Consider the following 22,725-nt stretch of genomic DNA (forward strand, 5'->3'; position numbering starts at 1 on the left):
AAATGGAAAGTGGAAAGATGGGGTGTGCTCGTTAGTGGTCGGGCCATAAGAATGAATAGGGATTTTAAAGCGCCAGTGACGTCAGCGGCAACGAAGCCATCTCCGTTGTCATTCTCGCTTGGCTTTAACTCTTGAGCCCTGTCCACAAGGCTCTTGTCAAATGTCCACAGCTTACAAGTTAGCACTCAGTTCCTTTTGAATTAATGTAAAATCCCGCTTTTTCATTTTCTCAAAAGGAACCATATCCACTTTTACATTGTTTCTTTTGCAGCTTCCACGAGCACACCCCATCTTTCCTCTTGCACATAGTTCCTTTTAGCATAGATATGTCCATTTCAAGGTTAGATTTGCAATTTCTTCATACATTACAGCGTGATTGAAGCACTTACCTGCAGAATTGGAAAAAAACTGAAATCTTCAGCTCGAATATTTTATACTGCAGAATGCGGCAAAGTGGCCAACTCTTTTTTGCCAAAGTTGTCAGTTAGGTGGTATTGCTTGCTAGCTGCGATATCCTAAGCTATACATCAAAACCAAGTTTTTTGAAATCTGATCATTATTGAATCAGATATGCCTCGTTTTGTGACAAACAGAATGATGCAACCCTCATATGTTTTCAAAACTTCAATCAGGTTATTCTCAAAACAACGTTTTTTGATCACAAGGTACATTTCTCTCAGGATCTACAGGATGAATTTTCAAAAACTTTTATATTTTTTTCCTAACCTTTTTTTCTAAATACAGACAAGAGGATTCTCACTTCTTATTCTCTAAAAACATTACAAGTGAAGGCGTAACTTGCTATTTGAAAAAAAAGAAAAATAAAAAACAATTCATGAAAATTTGAATCTTCAGAATTTTTACTCCTCTTGGAAGGTAGAAAAAACAAAAAATCAATACAAATGAAGCAAGTAGAATGTGTAAAAAAGTAGGTACCTTATGCAGTTTACATGGTGAAGATAGGGACTGCTAATTCCCTTCAACCAATTGGCAATGAAGATATTTCATGATGAAAGGATAAAAAGAGAAGCATGATGAGGCATTAGTACGTGCCATGTCTGTAAATTACACTTTCAACATTATTTGAAGGGCTCCTATTTGAACCAGGGATAGGAAGCATGTTCTTGAGGGGGTTAGATTCTCCAAAAATAAGGCCAAAAGTAAGGAGGAACGCCCTTCTATGTCATGTCTTCAAAAAAAAAAAAAAAATAGGAAATTATTTTCACATCAGTAAGTTTTGAAATCAACTCCCCCAACAAGATATAATCACTTATAAACAACTTTTGTCCAATGGTAATAATACAGGAGATTTTATTTGTATCATTTTCGTTCATTTGACCCGTTAAAATATAAATATGTTAATGTCCTGCAACGGAGTGGATTTTATAACTTCTTGTTGCATGAATAATTGCCTGTAAATTTTGAAGGGGAAAAAGCAGCCTTATTTTGCCATTAATAAGATTGTAAAATGGACATTTATGCTGCTGTGCCAAAGAAAAACGCCATACAAGTATGTGAACGTTGCCAAATTTTCGAGGAAGAAATTTTCTCCAAAAACCCTGTGAAATTTTCAGGTTTTTACATGCAAAAACAAGGAAGAGGTATATTACTGGAAAAAAGATCAAAAATGGATTCAGACTTGAATTCCAGCATACATTCAGAAAGCTTACTCAAAATGTACATTATCTCCATAGTTTTTACAAACTGACTGCAGTAGACTCATGAGTCGTATAGACTATTGTAAATGCACGCTGGAGAGAAGATGTGGTATATCAATTTGGAATTTTTTTGGTTTATCAAACTGAATTCATGAAAAAATCAATGAGTTTTTCAGATTTTAAATTTTGTTTTCTCTATTTACCATTGCCCCCCTCATCAGTCATGTTTTCTTTTCTTTTTTTCAGCAAATATATCAGAAACGATTTCTGATGAAGTAGTTTACGGTTCAGATGTGATATTAGCTGAAATTAGACATTCTGATGGAAGACCTCCTTTTCAGATGAAAATGGCAGATGTACCAATAACAGAAAAATTAGAAAAATTTGTAGAAGACGTAAAGTAAGTTTTTTTTATTTTCATCCAGTTTTGTCCTCAAATTGTAAAACATTTAAAAACTACCACTATGATTCAAATTTGACTGATGCATCCATCATGATCATTTATCTTGTGATGGTCAGTATAGCTGCAATACTGGATATCTGAAAAGTCTGTGATGGCTCTTCCAACTTAGCACATCCAAAATCTTAGGCTCAGGAGGGGAGGCTCTAAATCAAAATTTGCAAATGGATAAAATAAGAACTTTTTTTTGAAAGATTGAAGGTCACTAGGATTTCTTGCTTCCGCCTTATCCTCAGTCAAACAGGTCTGTTTTCCTAACCTTATAAATTCCATTCAGAAGTTTGCTAAAATTCTAACAAAGTTGGGTATTCGCGCTACAAGTAATCTCAGGCATTATTCGCAAGAAGAACTTTGATAAACTGGTTTTTTTTTTCGGGAGGCGCTCCACTTCTCTTAAGGTAGAAGTGACAACTCAGTCTCCCAACAGAATCTGATGCGATCCAAAAGGCAATTGCTATTGCCCCCTTCCAATAGAGAAATTAGGAGTGTTGTTTTTACGTACATTCAAACAGGATGGGGAGAGGGGGTCTTTGTACCCCAAACGCTTAAGTTGCATTGGGCTCCATCAGGTGACTGAGATACCTTTCAGAATTTATTTACTTTTGCGTTAAAATACTACATATAACCATCTCCCGTAAGGAAAACATTTAGTCACAGTTTTTTGTGCTGAAAGGGTTTACCTAAAATCTTTCACTGTAAATTGAGAAGGTTTTTGACGATTTTCGCCTGAAATACTTGCAATTCTAAGTAGCTTGATGCTTTGTTCTCCTTTTTGAAAAATACTGATCATGATCTATAATTACGCTATTTGAAAATAGATCTGCGTAAAAATTGTTCTTCTTTAATCACTTTTCCAACCATGTATTTAATTGAGGGCCCTGGAGGTCACCATTTAAAAAAATTGACCTATGGATCACCTTCCTCAAAGGAGGCCCCTTTTGAAATTTTAGATGTGCCAAAAAGCAACTCTTGTTGACCTACAGGCAAATGTAAAATTTTGTTTGGGTATGTAGATGCATTCAAGATTTAGAGTGAGAGTCAGAAAGTTATTGGATATTCTGTAAGTTCAAAATTGGACGCAGTTATGGAATCAGAAATTATATCAAAGTTTTACATTTTTAAGGCTCCTGAGATCAGAATTTTCACATATTTCTACTTGTTGTCTCACACGAAACAAACGTTGAAAAAGAAGTTTCATACCCCTAAACAGATGGATTATAGAGATTCCAAAGGAAAATAGTCCTCGGTCAAAATTTAGAAATCATACCGGCAAGAAAAGTCAAAGGCCCTTTAGTCCAGAAATTCTGAAAAAATACAATTTAGGTTAAGTTGAATTTAATTTGCATTTATTTGCCAAGAAGAATGTTCTCTAGTTACCTGTTGAATAAGTTGCCAGCAGTTACGTGCATTTAGGAAACTTCTCATTGTAATCTGAAAATTTTGAAGATTTAAGATGCTGAACTATTTTTTAAAGTTGATCCGACTATCTGAAGGGTACTAAACTAGGAATGCTTTGTATCTACCTTTTTTTCATTCTCTGCAGCACCCCATTCCCCTTTCTTTCAGCCTTCAGTGGATCCCAATCCATGTGTTTGCTATCAATGATGTAAAATTTTTGTTGTCTTATTCACTTATCGTCGTCTTCCATTTTATCTCTTGGCAGAAATGGAATATATCCTTTAACAGCATACCGACCGAGGCAACCTCCCCCACCACGTCCTCAGGCAGTATCTCCGGAAATAGCGGAATCGGTCAAATCAGTCACGCCGGAGCCAGTTGATGTCGAGGCGCGTCGAGTCGTCAACATGATGTGTAACGTCAAACCAAAAGGTCAATCTTGTGAGCTTATGGTGAGTGCTCTGGTTATCAATTTTTTAAACTTAAAACCAAAATACCATTTTTAGCTACTTGTTCCCTGCATATCTAGTTTTAGCAACTAGTCTTTCCCATGGCATGTTACCTGAAGGGATGGTGTCTGGAACCTGGAAAAAGCGGTATTGAACAGGGAATGAAAAATTTCAGGAAAATATCAGGAAATCTGTTCTAGAAACCGGGAATCTCTTTTTCTACCGCTCAGAGACCATTTCAAGGTTCATGATATTGCACCTGAGTCACCATTATTGACCTCCTAAATCCTCCAATTGTCAGAATAGTAGAGGATCTTTCATTGATCAGATATTATATACATCTGGTATGCTTTTAGAATTAAAAATTACACTCTGTGTCAAAGAATTGGCTGAAAGATGAGGAAAAAAATTAATATTCACATCTGGAACTCCGGAGAAATATGCAGTTTATCTCAAGGAAATTCTGTGGAAGTGGAAACAAAATTTGGTTTCTCATCAAGGAATAAGCTCCTGAAAATGAGGGAAAATGAGGGTATGAGAATGGTCAAGAATTCTAGACACATTGCCTGCGAGTAACAGCACAATCTGTAGATATGCAACAGGGTAGCTGCAGTCAGGGAATACAGGGAAAAGTCAGGGCAAATCTGGAAGTATCAGGGAAAAACTGTTGTTGCATTTATTTGCTGTTTTAATGTTTTGAACAACAGACTCATGTCTTTTAAACTGTTTGGCAGATTTTCAACTGTCAGGAAATTTCACAGAAATGTGGCAGAGAAATTAGGGAAATGTCAGGGAATTTCATTTTCTAAGCTCTGTGACAACCCTGATGCCATGAAACTAATCATAAAGCTCATATTATGAATGCTATCGAGAGGTTACAATAATACTCAAGGCAGTCTCAGGTAATGGTAAAGTGGACCAGTGGTTTTCAATCCTTTTAATGAGCAACCATCCTCAGCATTTAAGCCCTTTTTCTCGGGAATCTGGAATTGTTTACAGTAACTATGGTAGAATCAGCGTGTGCTTCTGGAATTACACTCATGATAATTAGTTGGAGGGATGTGATCAGAAGTTGTGTACCTAGTCAGGCAAGGTTTCAAGATATTAACCTGAAGATAATGTAGCAAAAATATTGCTTGCATCCTTTATAAAGGTCGCTCTTTCTACTCGTGTTGACATAAATCTCTTCATCCTCATTTTTCAACTTTTTTCCATTTTTTCACTTTTCCTATTTTGACCTGCAGTCTCCTTGGGGATCCAGGAACCTTACTTTGGGAACCAATGGCCTGAAGTTGATGGAACATTTTTTTATTTCTGACAAATTATAAAAGGATTGGCCACATTTTTCTCCAAAGCTATTAGAGTTTGGGACTTCACGATTGTATGCGCATTAGAGTGAGACCTTCCCTGTTTCATCCGTCGTTCTTTTTGTAGTCTTTTTGTTATTTTGCCACATTATCAGTGGAATGAAAAATCGATCAGATTGATTACTAGTTTTTTCGCTCTTATTAGCTTCCCCCTCCCTCCCCCCCCCCCAAAAAAAAAAATAATGAGATTATGGAACCAACTTGTAGAAAGTTATTCCATGAAATTTTCTCTTTCGCTGGATAACTTCTGAAATATTTCTCATGGTGTAACTGCTAAGTACAGTGTTCATCCCTTTTTTGTTGTAGATGACAATTTTACTTAGGATGGACGACAAGATGAACAGGCAACTAACGTGTCTTGTATCTGAGGTGGATTCAGCCCTGGTGCTAGCTCAAGAACTAGTCTATTACGGTTTTATCAATGAGGTGTGTATTAAATTTTCTCCTCGTGTCTCATCAATAACTTCAATTTTTGCATTACAAGGTGAAATATATCGATGTCCAAAGTACGAAACCACGCACCTCCGTTTGTGACATTGCAGACTTTCTGTCATACCTGATTTTCCTTCGGAAAACTAATTGACGTAAATGCTTGAAAACTTCCTTGATTTTTCTTCTCTGTTAGCAGAATATTCTGTAAAAATTTCATACTATGAAGTTGGCTTGTCTCTCCATGAAAAAATAAATTAGAGTGGAAGTTTTGAAATACCGCAATAGTGATACGTAATTTCCCACCTTGGCCGTCGACATGCCTGATCCTCCGTTTTATCATAAATTATGCTCCCTCTTTCCGTAACTTTTTTTGGGCATGCAAGCAAAGTATCTAGTTTGAATAATTGAACACATCTAGTAAAGAAAAAAAGATGGAAGTAATTTTGGTTCACACTAATGCTTGCGTTGACGTTGGCCACCATACTTTTTGACAGTCATCATCTGTGATCATTTATTGCAGATAAAAATTATCTCTGACGCAGTTCTTGAAAAAAGTGAATAATAATTAAGGGGCTTGGAGGACAAGGCGCATAAGTTTTTGCTATTTTGAGAAATATGTGTTTGAAGTTTCGAAATTGCAAGGATCCATATGGCGGGGAAAAAAGTTCAAACTGACTTTTTGATGCCTTAAAATTGTAATTTTGGAGCGAATTATTCACGGAATATGCATTAAGACTACATTTGCATGTGCAATCATTAATACCTCAATTTTTTTCAAAAACTGCACTTATAGACCTTGTCCTCCAAGCCCCCAAATTGTCTAAGAGTAACCTTTCATTTCCGGACACAGTTCATTCACTTTCAAGGTGCCAGATCGACACAAACACCCTAAAAAAGGCAGGCCCCTATACATAAATCTGGAACAAGGATAAGAAAATCAAGAGAAAAATCAACAGAATCTGTGCATAAAAGAAGCAGGGACATGCTGTTTACTTTTTGAATTCAAAAAGATGATTTTTGGTAGATCAATCCTGAAATTATTTTTTGTGATAATGATTTTTTAGACTCTTGCACATGGGATTTCTGTCTTACTTTTAGCCTAAAACTTAAGAGTTTGCTGAGATTTTTAATGTACTTTGGGATAATGGTTGAAATTGATGGACAAAGCGACAGACAAAGAAGACGTAGGGAGTATGAAGCAATCCTACTGGTTAATTTGGGTGGTTCTTATAGACTAAGGGAGAGAATGATTGACTAACTTTATGGTTTCTCGTGAGTTGCCGTCAGTTAGTCCATTACCTACCTCCTTTGTCCATTGTAACCACTCGATTCCACCAAAAGGATTCCTCCATATCTGTTTTGTCTTCTTCCTATGTAGCTTTGTCTATAAATTTCAACGATCAGCCCGCTGGATGCAATAAGCTCAACTCCAACTCGACCATTACTCTACATCATGAAAGGAAGACCTGAATTTGACATAATTTTGTCAGAATTCCAGATTTAATCATTGAAAAAATATCTAGAATACGCTTCCTCCCCAATGCATGTTGGATCTCAAACTCATATTTTAAAACAAATAGGTTTTTTTTTTTGGGAGGGAGAGAGGTTAGAATTTTATCAAATTAATAGTTTTTGCTGTTAGCAAGTAGTATTACATCAGTACCTCAGTACCAATAGGTACCTAACTCACATTATATGCGTTTCAGAAATCTTCAATAATGGTTTCTTGTCTGTGGAAAATATGGTAGCCCTATCTCTGCCAGTCATTAGGTACGGAGTTTTAAATTGGAGTCGACAGGGCCAACGCTAGGTTTTATCCTGATTTTACGAAATGGCTGATATGGAGTTAGGTACCTTTTGATTGAATCTGGGGCACTGATACTTATCTTTAATATAAGTAAAAAGAGCCTCGCAAAGTTTTGCCCCTTTTTTTTTGGATACTCGAGTTGGTCAACGGGACAAGGCTCAAAGGAAAGCTTATTGTAAGGCAAACTTCCAGACGAAGTTTCAATTGGAAGTGACATCTCGCTTAGGCTGCACAGCGTTGCCAATTTTTCGTTTTTTATGTGCTAAAAACCAAGGAATTCTGGACTAATGGTCAAGTGCATCATAATTCAACAGACTAGTACATCGGTCCACAAGCTAAATACTACTCTGAAATCGTATAGAAACGCAATTATAGGCCATCGTGAACTTTTCAAAGCTGTGTTGCCAATTTTTTCATTTATAACATAAAATGAGGGTATTTTCAAGATTTTTTGCCGAAAACGTTCCTTCACAGGCTGTAACTTTAACGAGTGTGGGCTATACATTACCATATGATAGTAAATGACTGATATTTATGGAAAAAATAGAATTTTAAAGGCAATGTTGTCAGGTTTATTTGAATATCTAACAAAATTGAAGATATTCTCAAGTGAATGCTTGGAAAATGTAATTTTCAAGGCATTTCTCCAATTCTGATGACTGAAGATCACCAAGATATGGTTCATGATTACCATTAAAGGCAAAAATGGAATTTTTAGGGCAACGTTGCCAAATTGTGTACATTTCTTTTACGGTAAGACTCCCACGTTTTGAGCTTTTCGGGCGGAAATCACTCTTTTAGGGGCTGCCACTTTATGGTGGAGGCAAAATAATACCTTACAACATTAAAGGATTGCTTTCTAAAGGAGAAATCGAACTTTTAAGCCAATGTTGCAATTTTGTGGCATTTTTACGATAAAGTGAAGATATTTTTGAGCTCCATTTTTCAGAAACCAGTGCTTTTCTCTTTTCAGGAAGGTAAAATCTCGAAAATATCCGCATTTTATGTTGAAAAAAATAAATAAAACCTTGGCAACATTGCTTCGAAAAGTTCACTTTAGCCCTCAATTGCGTTTCTATACGAGCTCAGGGTAGTATTCAGCTTGTAGACCGATCAGGGTGGCAAGCGTCAGGGAAAACCCAGAAAATTCAGGGAATTTTGAACAACCGGGAAAAGTTAGAGAATAGTCAAGGAATTCTGTGCCCGGTCAGGGAATTTTCGCACATGAACAATTGCATACCATAATGAGCGATACTGCGCTGCGCCCATAGAGGACGAGTTGCAATAGAGTTGCAATGTACTAGAGCGCAGATGAAGTCAATCCATAAACAGGCCATCAAATCAATCATTATTTCCACGAATTTTGGCAAATTCTGTTCACCGAAGTCATAAAAAACTCAAAAATGTACAACACTCGGTTTTTATGAAATAAATTTTATACCTGTAATTTCTGAGCGAAGACCAGAGCTGGGACCCCGTGCATACAGCATCGCCAGTCGCCGCACACTAGTCTCAGGAGCACTGGACAAAACAGCCCTAAAAAGTGATTTCATCGGCGTTCCAGAACATTGCAACTCTATTGTACTCTATGGCTACGCCGCGATCATTCCGTGACAGTGAGAAGATCGTCCGTTTCCGTCCAATTCCGCTTGTTAATATTACTGTGGATTCAGCGCCCCCGTCCTCCCCTCGTCATCTTCCCGTTGGGCCCCCGCACTGCGTGGCGTCAATAATACCTGCGAAAAGAACCCCAACCAAGAAACTTGTTCTAACCTAAATCTTGATTTTTGCTCATACTGATTAATATTACTTTCTGGTCTGAACCTCTAACTCAATTTATTCCTTTTTAATTCAATAAATGTTATGAATTTCGTTCGAACTCAGTATGGCTGTCCCATTTTTCTTCCCACTATACGCAAAGCAATTTTCCCTTTTCATGAAAATTAATTTCTTTTCAGACAAAGTTTACTTCCATGATTCCTGAGTTCCTGAATTCCTTCTTTATTTTAAACGACAAAAGAGGAAGAATTTAATATTTGCCTTTTCTTCCTTCATCATTCAGCCTTGAAGCCCTCCCAGGGATAGACTCAGTTGGCTTTGAATTTTGAATTTATTCATTTAATTTACTCTAATTTGCAGTGATTATGAAATGGTTGCCTCCTTTTCATCAAAGCCGATCAAGATTTTTATCTCTTGCTCAACTGTTGTTACTCACCAAAGAAACCTTTTTTGAAACAAAACCACACACACAGCAAACACATACTATTTTCTTTGAAAATAATTTGTTTGATTTGATGGTTTGCGATAATTACCAAAGGTCAGGGAATTCCATCGGTAAGTCAGGAAAAAGTCATGGAATTTTGAAATAGAATTTGACTAGCCACCCTGCCGATGTACTTGTCTGTTTAATTATAATGCGCTAGACTATTAGGTAGTCCAGAATTCCTTAATTTTAGCACATAAAAAATGAAAAATTGGCAACGTTGTACAGCCTAAATGAGGTGTCATTTCGAGTAGAAACTTTTCCTGGAAGTTTGCCTTACCATACGCTTTCATTTGAGACTTGTCCTATTGACCAACTCGGGTATCCAAGAAGGGGCGAAAGAACACCCCTTTTTGGCAAGGCTCTTTTTATTTAGAAAATGATCGGAGTGTGAATCTTTGAGACGAGACATCTAAGAAAAGTTTTTTTTGATTGCAGGCTGATCGAGAAAAAATAGCGCTGTTAATCGAGGAAGCCCTTCACGGAGAAACAACAAGTCAGCCCCAATTGAAAACGCCACCGTTAAATACCCCAGCCACCATCAGCACAGGCAGTTAATACAGGCTTCCTGATCGCCATTTTGTTATCGGCGGTCACCTGTGTTTTTCAATTTCCTAGGAAAATTCTAATTGTGATGCAGTTGTATTTTAATCTTTATTAATTATTTTTTTTTCAAGTTTTTTTTTTTTTTTAAAAAATAAACAGTGTAACGATTCTTCCTCCATCAGAGTGAGAAAGAAACGGCCTAGCAGTATCATCTCGATTACTTTTGGCTATTTTCGTTCGATCGATTTATTTTCAGATTTTTTTTCAAGCTTCAAGAATAAAGCTCTTCCATTCTTATTTTAAATATTCGTGAAATGAACTTTTCAAATTGTAATAGTTTTATATTTTTTTATGATTTTTTTTTCTTTGTTTTCCTGCATTTCTACAATCAAGCTTTAATGTAGAATTTCGTACGAGAAACAATTCCCTTTAGTCAGTCAGTAATAGCACCGGACTGCTTAGTTTAAGACTCAATAAAATTCCTAATGTTATGCAGCTTTTTAAGTTGAGCAATTTTTAAAGACTTTCTGTTCTCAACCTAGTCAATTATTCAATCGTAATTTTACACCCAATTTGCTAGTTAAACTCACTTCAGGGGAGCAGTTGTTTTTCTTTTCTCTGAGTTACCACACTCTGTATTTTTTCCAAATATTCACTTCTATATGATAATGTTTTTTGACATTTAGTCTACAATTTCCACATCGTTCAAGATTTCCTCCAAGCTGGCTTTTGGTACACCTCTAAATAAATTATATTCTATATATAAGATGCAAGCCTTATAGTGATAAGATTATTTTCCACTCTAAATACTTCTGTAATAAAATTATTCGTTCAAGAAATCAGGGTGTTTACAGTACTGAACAAGTGGGAAAAGAGTGGAAAAATGTCACACCAGCAAAGCTAGAGAATCTCATGTAAAAAAGACGACCTGATTTTCTGTGCCTTGTAAGTTTTTACAACAGTCAAAATTGGGAAAACTTCAACATTGGTTTTGAGCATTGAGAGTTCCAAGTTCAATTATATTATTGGAACATCGAATTCTGCCTTTTGTTCGTCAATGGATTGTTGATTCAGAAATTGCAGGATATTTTGTCATTTTGGTCAAGGAAAACCAAAAAAAATTTGAGAAATTTTCCATCCTGCTACCTGCAAACACCCTGGAAAATTTTGCGGTAGACGATTAAATTGTTATGTATAAATTTGTAATTGATTCCAAACGTTGAAAGTTCAGACAAGGTAAAAGATGAAAAATCTAATGACGCCAAAAGCTCTGTAAAAAACTTCAAAAAAGACTCGCTGTTAGATTAAGTTTCTAATTTATGAAAGTCTGGGCTCTAACTTATCAAAAAATTTGAACGAATCCATTGTTTTCAATTTTCATGTTGATTTTTTAGTAAGAACGCTTTGGTAATTCTGTCAGTTTCACATTCCTTTCAGTTAGAGCAGTGTGGGTCTTGGGTTTTTCACAGCAATTTTTAAGCAATGTCAGATCTTGAGACAGAAACAATTTGAAAATTTTTATTTTCAAGTTGGCACCTATGGAAAATCATCAATTCAAATTCTTGTTAAGATCATTCCTTCGAAGGACTAATCACATTAGAATATTTTTTTACTTTCTCCATCTGTAAGCACAATTACACTCTAGAAAAACAACTGCTCCACATCCTTAATCCTCGGTTTGACAACCAAAATCTTGTTCACACACATGCCCTTGCGATAGCAATTCTATTGTATGATTGTAAACTTTCTCTGACCATCCCGACTCCATGAAGGAGCTATGTTAGGTTAGAACGTTTATATTTTTTTCTTTGAACTAAAATTGCAACCCCTTTTCCAAAGTTTGTATCAAGTTTTCAAGTCTGATCTCTGCTGAAAAGTAGACTATCAGGTGAAGTTGGGCCAAGAATTTTCCCCTACTTTAATGAACCTGCCGATTACTTTGAAACTTAATTATCTTGAAATTTCATCTTTCTCTATATTCAAAGCAATACTTTTTTTTTTGTTAAGGACTTTCAACGAATGACGTAAGACTTTCAACGGAGAATTCGTTGCCTCAGACACAAGAGGGGAGAAGAAAACATATCAGGAACTATGATATTTTAGGAGGTAATATTGCAGTTGAGAATTGAAAATATTGTAAGAAGTTTGACTTTTTCCCTCAACTTCAAGAGAAAGTTTGACGATGGGACAAAAGTTAAGTACTCTGAAGTTATATTATGATTTTAAATGATACAAAACATGAACGCTCCCGCAGATTTCAAAAGTATGTTGACTTTTTAATTTCTCTACCTCTGATAGGATTTTTTTTTCTAGTGCCCTCTCCTCCTCCACGTTTTATCTGTTACTCACATTGTTTCTTAAGATTATTCAATGATATCTAACTGCTTTATTTTGTTAACGTATGGTGGTTATCTGAACTTGAACCAGGTTCTAGTTCCATTTCTTTAGTTGTATCTTTGAGCATCCTAAAAAAGGACTGAACGATTTTAGAGTGCTTAGAATATGGATAACCTGATCAAAATTTGCTCATTTTTACGAATAGTCAAACAGTGAATTTCTATTGAGCTATTCATATTGCCCTGTCCTTTTTTTGAACAGTCTTGCTGTAACTTTTTTTAACGCTGAAGGTATGCTGGCAGGTACGCTGAAGGTAACGGTGAATAAATGCTGATGTTTTTATAACGGCTCTTCTTTTTACCAATATAAGGTATTGTAATGCATTAGTCACTATATGGGAGTCAAGTCAGTCGCTTAATGTAAAAACAGGCATCAGGCATTTTCATGGTAAGTGATGGAGCCCGAGAGAACCCCAAGAGGTGCCCAACTCTTCTAGAAAGCTTTTTTCCAATGCTCCCCCCTCTCTTATCTCAGTTTTTTCAAATGCCCCTCTGAGGAGACACTCGAGAGGTGCAAACGGAGCCCTCCTCATGAATTTTTTGATGCTGGGCCAAACTTGCCCCTAATTACCATTGATTTTTTTATAAAATGTCATCCAAGAATTTTCATACCCCTTGAAAGTGATGTTATCACGAAAAAAATATTGCTAGATCACCATTCGACTTGTCAAAAATCTGAGTGGCAACTGTAAAGTCACATTTTGGATTAATCAAACTCCTATAAAATGAGATTGTAATGAAGCTGATTCTCATAATTTGAAAAGCACTATTAAACCCTTGTACCGCCTTTTTCTCCAAACCATTTTTCTCATGATGGCCTAATTTTTAGGTAGTTTCGTAACAATAATCAAAGTAATTGCATTAACATCAAAGCAGACTTTAAACTATCTTGATCAATATTTGCTTACAGAATAAATAGCTTCAGGTGGTCCTTACAAACTTCGTCACATAAAGTGGGGATTGATATTATGTGTAAGCAAAGACTGCTGTCGATTAATCGTAGAGGGAACTGGTAGGGCGTTATCATACGGCCTTGTAAACCTGGAGCCTGACATAGAATATGCTACATCTGATCTTAATTTGTTACGAATTATGTGAACATCATTGTAACTGTAGATGATGGGTTGTCGGAAATTTGCATGAACGTTGCTCTGACTCATGGTATTGTGCAGTGTGGCGTGGAATGATCCACCCAAAGTCAGGTTATCATCTGCAAATATGAAGAAATGAAGGAATCCTTTTTGTTAATTTTCACAACTCAATTTTAATCATAGTGAATGCTCTTACAAAAATTAAATTTTTTTGGATTTTGTAACATCCCAGTTGCAGCAAATTTTTTTTCTGTCGATTACATCAATTTGAATTTTTGTACTTCACCATATTTTTGCTCTTATATAGCAGTGTAATGCAGACTTAGCCACAAAGTGCGTCGGGCAATATTTTAACACTTTGTGACTTACCAAAGTCGAAATTGAGTATTTTTCGGTTATTTTTTGTGAGAAGGTCAATTTTATGTATCATGAGTCTCAAAATGTTCGGGATTACAAATTCTGCAGAGCCTCAAAGTCTATGTGTTAAAGTCTATGTCGACGGTGTAAGTCGGCAATCACATAACTCGGTTTGACTTTGGCAGACTTCCTGTCATACTTTATTTTTAAACGGAAAACTACTCAGCAGCAATTCTCTACAACTGCTGTGATTTTCTACTCTGTGCAAAGAAAATTCTGCATAAACTTCAAGGAATGATGTCAATCTGCTTTCCTTTAAAAAAGTAACATAGAGGTGGAGATTTTTAGACACCGCAAAGGGGAGATATGTGATTGCGGACTTACGCTGTCAATATGTCTAGCCTCAAATGCCTAATCCACAAAATATGGGTCTAGACATTTACCCGAAAGTACTAATAATACTTTTGAAATCGATTTCATCAAAATTTATTCCTTACTTTTCGTACTTTTAAACCAAAATGGATCCCACTACAAGAAGCTTGTTTGGGGGAAGAATTTCTCATAATAGAGTATTGCATATTATTTTTGAAAAAAGCTTTCGATCCAAAATTTCTTTTGGTAAGAGATCACTTGATTGGCTCCAAACAAATTTGATCTTCTTTGTTGAAATTTCAATTGTTTTTTTTTTTTTTTTTGCAATCGAGAAAATATGAGCTCTGAGTTGTATTCATACTTCACTAAGTAAAGAGAATGGAAAATTCTCAGTTGTAGCGAAAGATAACTATAGAGACTTGCAGAATTTCCTGGTTGCACTGAAATATCTATCGTTCCCCTTTGTCTCATTTTTGTAAATGACATCTAGCAATGGAAGCAAATAAATACATTTTTTTCCACTGTTCACCTGTAAATGCATTTGCTGAGAGCAAATATTGCTGAATGATATTAATGAGGAATACTCTGTTTTCCCTTTTAGTGTATTTTCTTCGGAAAATACACTACTTTTAAAAAAATAAGATGATGCAAGTTTTATTTCCAAACAAATTGAAATCTCTGCAAGATAAACTCAACATCTTTTCATTCTTTTGTTGACTGTAAAAACCATCCGCTACGATATTTTTGAATTTTCTGTGGGAAAAAATGGAACATTTCGTATTCTTTGAAACCAAATTTTATAGAATTTACAGGGAGATTTTAATGGTACTCCAATGGTACCAGAACAAACTGCCTGTGGCAATTTTGAAACACTCCAATGAATTTCCACTCTAATTCAAAGAATCAATTCAATTTTCATTCATAAACATCAGGGAATCTAGCTGAAAGACTAGACTTTTTCATTCTTGCTTGATTTTTTCTCCGTTGCTTGAGTTTGTACAACCGTCAGAATGAAGATTCAAGTTTTGATGAGAGGAACTAAATGCTCACCCAAATAGACAATTCTGAATTTCAGTCCCTGTAAAAGTTGAGGGATTATTTTTTCCTAGAAGTCCATAATCAACCTGAAGATGTGTCAAATGTTAGCTCTTATCAGCACAATAAAAAAATCCTCATCTTAGCTCCCATTATCAAGGAACTTACATTCAGAGGTATCTTATGAGTTGAAAATGGACCGCGTTTAACAGAAAGGAACCAAGCCGCATCAGCTATTGCCAATTTTAATTGGGCAATTTAATTTTTTACCAGAAAATGTCTGTGCGGATCCTTTTGAAAATGTTAAGGAATTTGCTTCGTACTGTGGAGAAAATTCACTGAAATTTACTTGAAAATCCGCACAACTGTTTTCATGTAAAAAATTAAATCAGCCAATTAAAGTTGGCAATAGTTGGCTTGGTTCCTTTCTGTTTAACGCGATCCAAATAGGTGAGAACTTATTGATGAGGCTGGCACTAGCGAAATAAATCTTTCAGTCAAAAGACGGTGAATTGTGAGCAAATCATTACTTGCTAGTGTGGAATTCTCCCGATACCTGTTTCGGCAAAATAGTCCGAAAAATTAAGGTTCTCTCAACTCCCCCCCCCCCTTTCTCAATGTGAACTCATCCTATTCAGATAACCTCATCTTACCGCAGTGTCATTTATTAAATGAACTTTTTACATGAGTGTATAATTTCATTAGAATGTTTCAAAATTGTCTGAGACGTTTAATTTTCATTTAGACAACTTAAACTCAGATTGCTTAGATATCTAATCTCGTAACTGTACACTTTGTCAAATAGATGACTTGGACTTGTCGCCGCTCAGATTGTTATTCATTAAGTATTCTCTTGTAGATTAGCTTGTATTTGTACACATTTATAAGCTTACCTTGTGAGATTTTGTCTTGTAATCGGAGGTAGGGGTGCTCTATTGGAAATTAATTGGAGCTTACTCTGCCGTGCTTAGCAAGAACGCCGTAAATCCATCAAAATTTTCCCTGGGTTTTTGGAACTTAACACTTTGTAAAGTAAAAACCGTTTCACCCTCGCATATTAAATTTTCAGGTTAAGTTCTTGATAGTATTTGCAAAAGAATTCTGTAAAAATATTGTCCCAAGGTACACAAGTTTTGCGGCTATGATGCATTGTTGCCAAATGATGTAAAATGGCGTTTCCGGCGTTTTTGCACTGCACGGCAGTTTTGGGGATGCCCTTTTTTTCTTCTCTCCTTGGGTGATAGCTGCGAGGTCACCGAACAAAACCTACGTCAAAATTAAAAAAAAAAAACACTTTATTGAGACTCCAGTAATACTAATAGAACACTCCTCATCATAGATTGTTTGAAGATGGCACCCTTGAGTAGAAGAAATGGCAAAATACTTTTCATCGTCTCCTGTGTCCTTTTCATTTATATATTTATTCGGGAAAATGGGCTGTAATGTCTATGCCCTCAGTTTGAGATGACCTTTTGTTTTTAGATTAAAAGATTGAACATCTCAGACCTTTTTAACAGTCAGAGAGTATATTTGCATAATCATTTCGTTCTATTATCCTGTGGACAAAATTAAATCTATCCTGAAGTGCGCAGAAACAATATTCTAAATTCAGGACTAAGCTCAGATTTATATTCAACTATTTTACAAGTAACTAAATTACATTCAGTTCTGTGGAAGTCTTTAAACTTTGCCAGCTGTTTAGCCTGATAAGCATTGTAAACCTCTCAACATTATTTTAAGTTATGGTTTGTAATATGCTTCTATTTTTCTGTTTATTTCGTCACCCCTGCCGCTAGTCTGTGGACATACTTAAGTCAAAGAAAAGGATACAATTGCGTTTGCTTACTACCTCCTCTGTCTTGTCCTTTGTTCTTGTCTTCGCAAAGTTTCTTGTATTCTGTCAAGTATTCAAATTAATTTATTCCTACGATAATAAATTATGTTTTTATATTTTTTATTTCTGGTGTTTTCTCTTCTTATCACCTCTGCAAATTGGTTATTGAAATTTATAGACAAAATGATAGACAAAGAAGACACAGGAATTATGAAGCAATCCTATCGTTTGAAATGTGTCGTTCCTATAGATTAAGGGAGAAAATGATGGACTAACCATAGGATCTCTTGAGGGTTGCCTCAGTCAATCAAACCTACCTCCTTTGTCTATCGCAACGACCCGCTTCCACCAATAGGAAAATGAATGAAAATACCGAGTTCATTCAGTTGGTATTTTTTAAAATTTTCATCAAGGAAGCCTCAAAATGCGTCCAAATAGAGTTTAAATTTTCCAGATGTGTTGAATGCAAGAATATGATAGTATTTTGTGCTGAAAGTAAAAAAAAAGCGTTATTGTCTGCAGAAATTGATGGAAAATCTCGATCATGAAGGCCTCAAAAATTCAAAATGTGTCCAAGTAGATTTCAAATTTCAAAAATTTCCGGATCCATCGAATGCATCAATTTTAAAGTATTTTTTGCTATAGTATAAAAATAATTGTAAGTTTTCCGCAGAAATTGATGGAAAATCTGTGTGACAGGAGCCTCAAAAAGAGTTCAATTAAAGTACACATAATTTTTCTGCAAAAATTGATGAAAAATCTATTTCACGAAAGCTTCTAAATGGATTGAATTTGGTAAAAAGGAGCCACTAGCATTGCAATGATGCTAAGATTGTGCGACTTCATCCTTTGCAATAAAATTGCGGAAATTGTGAAAAACTATGAAATTTAGATGGGAATTTTTGTCTTAAATTTACCTACAGTTTTTAGCGAGTAAAATAGAAACTATTAAGACATAATCGGGTTTTTCCTCCAAGACAAAAGAAGTTGCACAATCTTAGCAACATTGCAATGCTAGTGGTTCCTTTTTGCCAAATGCAATCCAAATGTATCCACCCAGATTTAAAATTTCTAAAATTTTCTGCGGGAGGCCCCCTGGACCTTTCTCTGGGGAGGGAGGTATGCCATAGCCCCTGTAGACCAACCGGTGGTAGAGGGGGCCAAGCCCCGCTGGCGAAATGACCGAGGTACGCTGATGGTCTTGTCTTCTCTTGCCGACTTGGATTACATTTTGCAAAAAGGAACCAAGAGCATTTCAATGTTGCTAGGTTTGTGCAACGTACATTCTTTGCTATAAAATTACTGAAATAATGAAAAAAGTCAGATTTAAAAAGGTAATTTTTATCTTGAATTCATAGTTTTTGAGAACAAAGACAAAACTTGTACTAGACTTGTACAGATGATCAATTCATATTTGCAGGGTACAGACATGTACAGATACTTGCACACTCTTAGCGACATTGGAACGCTCCTTTTGGCAAAAACCAGTTATAACGTTTCAACTTTCAGGTTGCATGTGAGGTACCGAAGAACTTGCGATGAATGACGTCATACCAGAACTTTCAGAATTTTACTAAAATTAAGCCTGCTTTAGCACCTATTTCTCCCATTAGCAGTAACAGAGACATATTTTACTAGTAGGTAGCTTATCTTGATCAAAATGAGTCACTAAACCATGAACGAATTTTGACTTGCGAATATAGTTTTCTGAAGGAAAATGACGCGTAGAACACGATGCGCACATTAAAAACGCGAACAAGTAACTCAATAACCGAGAAATGCGCAGTTCAAATCGCTCAACTTATACGCAAATTTAAAACGCCCCGGTTTCGCGCCGCGCCGAATGATGTCATCCGGCACCAATCAGAAGCGGGCACGGGTTTCCACGACTTCCGTCAAATGTCTATCTACTCTTCGTATATGAAAACAATAATAAAGTCGAAATTATATCTTTTGAATTCAAGACTTGAATCTCATTCATATGGTAGCTGTAATAAATGAACAACAATTCCATATTGAAACACGTTTTATTTTAACAGAAATCAGAGGAAAATGAGAGAAGATTGCGATATGGCTACCGCAGTGCGTCAACACCGTCAGTTTCCCGCCATTCGGGTGCGTTTGAAATGTCTTGCAGTTTTTAGATTCATCAAAAGCGGGTTTCTCCGCGATTTCGGCTCCACAAAAATGCGGAAAAATCACCACGTTATCTACTCACATTGTACTTCAGAATATCCAACAAAATAAACAAATTTTAGTGACCCATTCACGTTTAACTCGTTTATACGAAAGTTGGCATCATGGTTCTAGTCTAGTAACTTCCGCCATCTTGCCTCACCCTCTCCTCCCCACCTTCATGTCGGTATGTATCAGAAAATCAGGTAATACCTCCTTATCAGGTATTCAGGTATGTTTGTTTATTTTCTCGCGAATTGCCATCGCCTTCGCCACGCAATCGTTGTTTGAGTGGGAAATATTCTGTCTCCAATCATATCGAATTGTTACTTCCACGCACCGTAAGAAAGGTAGTTTTCGGTATGAATTTTTATCGGAGTGATTAATGCAGCTAATTGTCATAGGCTTCCGTAAGTGCGGACACACCTGTGCGGCTACCAAGGCACCGAAGCAGCCCACCCAAACCCATAACTGTTCCAGCTCTCATTTGTTGCTGCTCCTACTGTCTGCTTATTTAAAGGTCTGTAAGTTTATTATTGATAATATGTTCAGCAGCCCGATGTCAGACTTCTCGCTTCCAGCGATATTGATAGAACTAGGCTCCATTTCAATGGAATATGTACCCTTCGGAGGTGACCACAGATCTTGATCTATGGCATAGAATAATAAAGCTAACGCTTTAGGCGTAGCCTTATTACTCTACGTCTATGGAAACAGCCTTTAGAAAGCTGTTCCATCCCTCATGGGCCGATGGAACTGCTCGATTCCATCAAAATTGAGGAGTACCTCCCGCCATTAATGTTTTCCAAACCGCTTCTTCTACTTCGATATATGCATCAAGGACGGTGATTGGTTGGAAACAATTTCCTCTCTTTCAGTTAATTGCTTAACATCGCACGCCTTTCCATTGCCGTTCAATCGAGGTCTGTGGTCGCAAAAATTCTAGCGATGGAACTGCTATGGAGCAAACTCACGCTTCCATCGCTGGGAGCCGTAGAAGTCTGTGGTCGGGCTGCAGTAAAATGTTTGTCGTCACGTACCATGCGCTTTAGTTTTTGATAAAATTTTTCTTGTTGTATAAGCGCAATATACCTCTCTCTGTGCCCATTTACTACACTGAGGAGTCCTATAGCCTCAAAGACAGAAAGTGGATTTAAGATGTGTTGCTAAATCCTAGAGCACATTAGAGTCGCTATGTACTGGAATGCCGCTAAAGTCAACCCTTGATCGGTGCTTTCCTAGCCTCTTGTTTGTCGAAAGTGCGAACCAAGTGTTGACCAAACAGCGATCTATAATAAGGTGGCTCCTGGAAGAATCGTGGGTTATGAGCGGTTTTCAGGATTTATTAATTTAAGTAAACCAATAATTACTTTCGTGAATTTTGGCAAATTCAGTTGACTAAGGCAACGAACTACACCTCTAGAATGGCTGACCAGTGTTAGAGACCCGGAACGTTTTGAAGTTGATATAGGTTAGGTTTACTTGGGCTCACACAGCAGGCTGCCATCTAAACCCATGTCAGACGCTGCCCACATTTTGCCGAATATTGTTGAATAAAGTGATAGCAATGAAAAGATTGCATAATAATCGCACCTCCAAAGGTTTTCTTAACTCAAAAAATAGGAACTTTGAAAGCAAACCTCAAAAAGAATGAAAGTTTACATAGGTTGAAATTTTCACATGTAATCCTTATGGGCAAGACGCAGCAGAAATGGAGATTGAGGTTAGCTATACTTGGGCTCCCACCCCCCTCCTGCCTTCAAAAACCGAACCCTTGCGCGTACCGCAGGTTTGCTATCTCGCGGCCATTCTAGAGGTGTAGTTCGTTGGACTAAGGTCATAACAAATTAAGTTAATGAAACTCCTGGTTTTTATCAATTCAATTTTACACCTATATTTTGTGAGCGAAGCTCAGAGCTAGGACTATTCGCATATAACATCGCCAGTTGCTGCACACCAGTCTCAGAAGCACTGGACAAAACAATGAAGACTGGACCTATGGCACCTCTGCTGATGATGTTTTTGTGATGTGTCCTGGGGATAACATTGATAAAATTTTCCTTCAGTTCGTTCTGTGTCTTCTCACAGTGATTTACTGAACTTTTGTTCGGCTAACTATTTTCCAGAGGGTTTCATGCAAAAATCCTTGCTAGATGCTCCCTTGAACAGTGGCACCAGCAAGTCAATTTTTTTAGTTGCCTAGCCTGAGATTGCGAGTACTGTGGGACGATCACATTTTAAAATTGTCAGTTTTCTCTTGTTGAAGCAAGAGCAGGTGAGAGGTGACAGGATTCAACAATGTTGCTGGCAAGAGGGGGCTGCATAGCGAACAGGAGGTGTAATCCTCTAGTGAGGTTTAAAACCGAGACAGATTTTTAGAAATAATTATTTTTGATTCAAATAACAAATAATTTTGATAAAGAAATGTTTTTGAACAAAACAGATGATTTAATGTAGGTACATGAAGACAAAAAACAGTAATAATTTAAAATTGTCGTAAGAATATTTTTCTGGGCGCCAATCATACCAACTCTGTGCCATGTAAGACCCATCTATGCACTTGGAATTTTATTAGGATCAATATTTGATGAAAAAGTTGTATTTTAAGATAGTTTCTCGAAGTGCTTGTCCTACTGTGGAATGTCTGCGAAGCTCTATTTTCCAGTGTAGCTTTTTCTGAGGTTTACTTTATTTTATGAAACTTTTAGGGGAAGGCGGGGATCTTCTTCCTCCTAGCTGGAGCACCTGTGCCTGTATAGCGAGAGTATGAACTGATGTGAAACTCTGAAAATTCATCAGGCCTTCACCGATGCTTCTGCGAATAAAGTTAGGGCCCAAAAATGCAGCCAACCTATGAATTTCAATTATCCAGAACGATTTACTAATACTATTGTTACCAACTGCCGTTTATAAAGCACGTATTTGACTCAGTTTTTGCATAAAACTCATTTTTGCAGAAGAATGCTCAATTCTGTACATTCTTGGCCGTCTTGGTTAGAATTGGAATTTGCAGACTGGCAGTTAAATTTTGTGTGTTAGAAGTTGGTTAGAAGCATGGCTGCACTTTTGGGCCCTAAGACCTCCA

The 22,725-nt window shown here is 36.6% G+C and overlaps 2 protein-coding genes across 6 annotated transcripts in view; both read left to right on the forward strand.

Moving 5' to 3' along the window:
- Window positions 1-17,588, forward strand: part of Madm (MLF1-adaptor molecule) — a 155,171-nt gene extending 137,583 nt beyond the window's left edge. Inside the window, exons 7-10 of the mRNA XM_019055500.2 lie at window positions 1,905-2,058; window positions 3,782-3,968; window positions 5,639-5,758; window positions 10,273-17,588. Coding sequence (XP_018911045.2) covers window positions 1,905-2,058; window positions 3,782-3,968; window positions 5,639-5,758; window positions 10,273-10,392 — 581 coding nt within the window. The 3' untranslated portion in view covers window positions 10,393-17,588. The remainder of the gene's footprint in view (window positions 1-1,904; window positions 2,059-3,781; window positions 3,969-5,638; window positions 5,759-10,272) is intronic.
- A 2,256-nt stretch (window positions 17,589-19,844) lies between these two features.
- LOC109039837 (uncharacterized) overlaps window positions 19,845-22,725 on the forward strand; it is a 45,518-nt gene continuing 42,637 nt past the window's right edge. For 4 of the 5 annotated variants that reach the window (XM_019055506.2, XM_072300911.1, XM_019055507.2 and 1 more), the window contains exon 1: window positions 19,846-20,160. The gene's annotated coding sequence lies outside the window, so the exon portion shown is untranslated. Of the gene's footprint in view, window positions 20,161-22,725 lie in introns of all 5 variants that reach the window. The other variant, XM_019055509.2, reaches the window with a different exon arrangement.

The sequence above is a fragment of the Bemisia tabaci genome, chromosome 5 (assembly GCF_918797505.1).
Source record: "Bemisia tabaci chromosome 5, PGI_BMITA_v3".
NCBI classification, from domain to species: domain Eukaryota; kingdom Metazoa; phylum Arthropoda; class Insecta; order Hemiptera; family Aleyrodidae; genus Bemisia; species Bemisia tabaci.